At 43.1% G+C, this 3331-nt stretch overlaps 1 protein-coding gene across 1 annotated transcript in view; it reads right to left on the reverse strand.

The window, feature by feature from the left end:
• Positions 1 to 1334: 1334 nt before the first annotated feature.
• MAP10 (microtubule associated protein 10) overlaps positions 1335 to 3331 on the reverse strand; it is a 2883-nt gene continuing 886 nt past the window's right edge. The window contains 2 exon segments of the mRNA XM_019613516.2: positions 1335 to 2646; positions 2648 to 3329. Coding sequence (XP_019469061.1) covers positions 1336 to 2646; positions 2648 to 3329 — 1993 coding nt within the window. The 3' untranslated portion in view covers position 1335.

Below are 3331 nucleotides of genomic sequence, written 5' to 3' on the forward strand. Positions count from 1 at the left end.
AGAGTAGAAAGGGAGGACAAAAAAGACTTAAAAGCTAAGGCAGCAATTCTGAGCTCTCTTCAGATTCAAGTCAAAGACTATCTCTCAAATTTCTAGGAGATGTATGAATAGACTCAAACAACCACCAAAAAAAACAAACAAACAAAAAAAAAAACCAACCATCTCATTAGTAAGACAGAAGACAAGATGCAAGTCCAGTAATCAAATTGGAAGTCATAGAAATGAAGTAAGAAACCAAAAGGTAACATCAGATGGTAGTTGAAGCATTTTAACAGCAAAGGGGATGTAGCACGTAGGAGTTCAGCCAATGGAAAGAAAAAGGAGACATAGCAAATTTCTCACTATCTTGAATCTTTAAATCAAGATGTAATACGCTCGTTCGTTCAGTTTCTTGACTGTGGGTCCTGCCCCTCCTACCCCTTCCCCACTGTCAGAGAATGCAATCAGGGAGCTGTGAAGCATGGAAAATTTACTGCACTTTTTCCTTCTCTTTGCACATTCTTACTCTTCAAGGTCAAGTAACTTTCTCCAACTCCTTAAAGCTCTCCCAGATTATATAGATTTACAGTCATCAATAATTCTTAAGCTATTTTATAATAAATCATGAAAATCTAACTTAAATGAGAAACTTCAACCTACAGTAATGGAAAAGGGCTCATCTAGTTCTGGTCTGTATATTTAGTGACAGAACAATGTAAAAATGCCTCATTAGACAAATTAGTTGATAAAAGTATGTGCTGTTACTAGCTGTGATGGTATGTTTTGAGTAACTATTTGTAATGAAGCATAGAACTATTTTCATGAGGGATAAAAATTTAACATTCAGTCAGGAACGCATTTTGTACTTGGCTGTTTCTATAACATGTTATTATTTTTACCTTGGGTGAGTTCTGAGTACTGAATTTCCTGCTTCTGTTTTCATTTCTGCTTTTAACAGTAAATTATACTTTCTGTCCTGATCGGATTATTTTTGTGTTAGGATATCTGCTACAAGATATGGTTTAGCTGCTATGAGATTTGTTTTAGTAGCTTAGTGGGTAGTAATGATGATAGGAGGACGGTTGGACTAGATGTTCTTGTAGGTCTTTTCTAACCTTGTGATTCTATGGTTCCATGATTCGATGATTCTATACTGACACTGAAGTCATCCTCTAGATAATGATCAAGATCCACTTAGAGATTCTAGTAATTTACCTGAAAAACTTGTGTGTAAACTCACCAATGTATAAATACGCATAATATAGCCTTAACTTGTATTAATTGTAACTAAATGTAACAAACATTATAAAAATAGTTTAAATACCATATTTTAATCCAGACAGTGACAACTTAAAATTACACTGTGTATCCTGGAAGACTGTTTATTACAAGTTCACTGATATCTTTGTATTGAGTATGTAGGTCTCCCAAAACATCATCATCTTTGCCAGACCTACTGTTTTCCACATCACTAAGTTCAAGACCAGACAAGTTACATGGTAAGTAGGAGCACACTTCAGTTACTGACAGACTGTTTTCTGCAGAGGTCTGCCCTTTTCCTATATTCAGATCAGTATCAGAGCTAACTTGTTCACTTCTCAGTATAGATGCTTGTTTAATATGCTCATTAACTCTGCTCTCTTCCTTATCAACCTGATGGGCTTCCTGCTCTTCATCTAATAATCCTGCCCAGAGAGAGGTGTCATTAAGTAAATCAACAGATTCACCACCAGTTCCTTTGCTGTTTTTCAAGCCATGGTTTCTCTTCAAAGAAGAGACCGGTGATGAAGATGAATGCACTGGCAGAAGATCTGACATACTTTCAGCTCTTTCACTTGCTTTTGAAACTCTGGACCTGCTGGATTCCACCTCTGTATCTGACCAAGGTCGGTTTGGGCTTTCAAGCCAGATAGGTTCAGGACTGTTGTCAAGAGCTTCCAAATCTCTGTCTGTACACTCAGCACTGGTGAAATCTTCTGAATAAACTATGTTGTCAGGACTAGCAACAAAGTCATCTGAGTATATGAGTTCAGAGCTTTTTTCAGCAGTTCTGCTGGAGCTTCGTTTCTGATCACTTGCAACAGAGGTATTATCATGCTCCATGATTTTAGGATGGATTAAGTGTATGGCTTCCTCATTATCATTGCTTCCCTTCACATTAGCATCTGATGTGAAAGCTGCTGGAAGCTGAACTTTCAAGTCCTTTTCTTTGTGAGCAGGCTTTAATACAGTTTTCTCCAGTAAGGAGGCTACTGTTGATTTGCATGGATATTCTTTGCTTGCAAAACTGTTGCTCTTCAACAGACTTTCAGCAGACTGCTTCTGTAGGTCAGGAAAAACATCCATACCGGAAAAGTACTCATTGAGAGCACTGTTTTGTAATGAAGTCTCAACAGTTTCATCAACCTGACCATTCTGCTTTGAACTGTCTCCCTTGGAACACTGCCTGTGAGAAACCACACACTGTTCTCTAGCATTTTTGAGCAACTTTCTTTTGGATAATGGGCTTCTCACCTTCAACATTTCTACTTGCTTTTTTCTGTACTGTTCTCTCCTTTCAAGCCGGATCAGCTTATCGGGATTGGTTTGCTGCAGCCGTAACCTCAGTGTATTTGTCAGCCCATACAACAGTTTCCTTCTGGGAGGTGTGTTTTCCTTAGTTTTTGAAGTTTCTTTCAGATTTTGTCTCTTCATGGGGTGCAGCTTTCGTAGATCTTTTCCCAGCCTGAGAAGACCCTGGTAAGGTAGTCTGTTGCTGGCCTTGCTTGAACTGAGAGCTGGTAGCTTCACTGCTCCTGCTTGGCCTCACAGGCACCTCTGCAGGCTTGTGGGCAGGGGAACGGCTGGATGGCTGTGGACCCTTGCCACAGTCCCCTGGGGCCCGGTAGAGCCAGGCCAGATGTGGATGGACAGCAGCAGGTGTAGCAGAGCGGGTGAGCACAGACAGCTCTGCCAGCAAGGCACTGAGCAGCGGCAACTGTGCCAAGGTGCTGTGGAGTTGCTGGGGGCTGCTGGGCTGTAGCAAGGAGGGCCCAGCACTGGAGCGTGGGGGGCTCTGGACCTCGCTTTGCTCTTGCGGGCTTTGTACCACAACACGCTGCCAGCACCCCATGGCTGCTGCTGGTGGCAGATGAGGCTCAGCCGGCTCACGGCTGTAATACAGCACGGGAGGGCAGATGACATTGCCGTCCTCCTCGCCTCGCTCTTCTTCTTCCTCCTCATCCGCCTCTTCCTCCTCCTCGTCCTCCGGCGCAGGAGAGGCGCGGGGTGGCGTGGCGGGGCCCGACTGCAACCCAGCCTCCAGGCTGCTGAGGCGGAATCCCAGCATCAGCTCCCCGACCGTGCGGCCCGC

Source organism: Meleagris gallopavo, chromosome 2, assembly GCF_000146605.3.
Source record: "Meleagris gallopavo isolate NT-WF06-2002-E0010 breed Aviagen turkey brand Nicholas breeding stock chromosome 2, Turkey_5.1, whole genome shotgun sequence".
NCBI classification, from domain to species: Eukaryota; Metazoa; Chordata; class Aves; order Galliformes; family Phasianidae; genus Meleagris; species Meleagris gallopavo.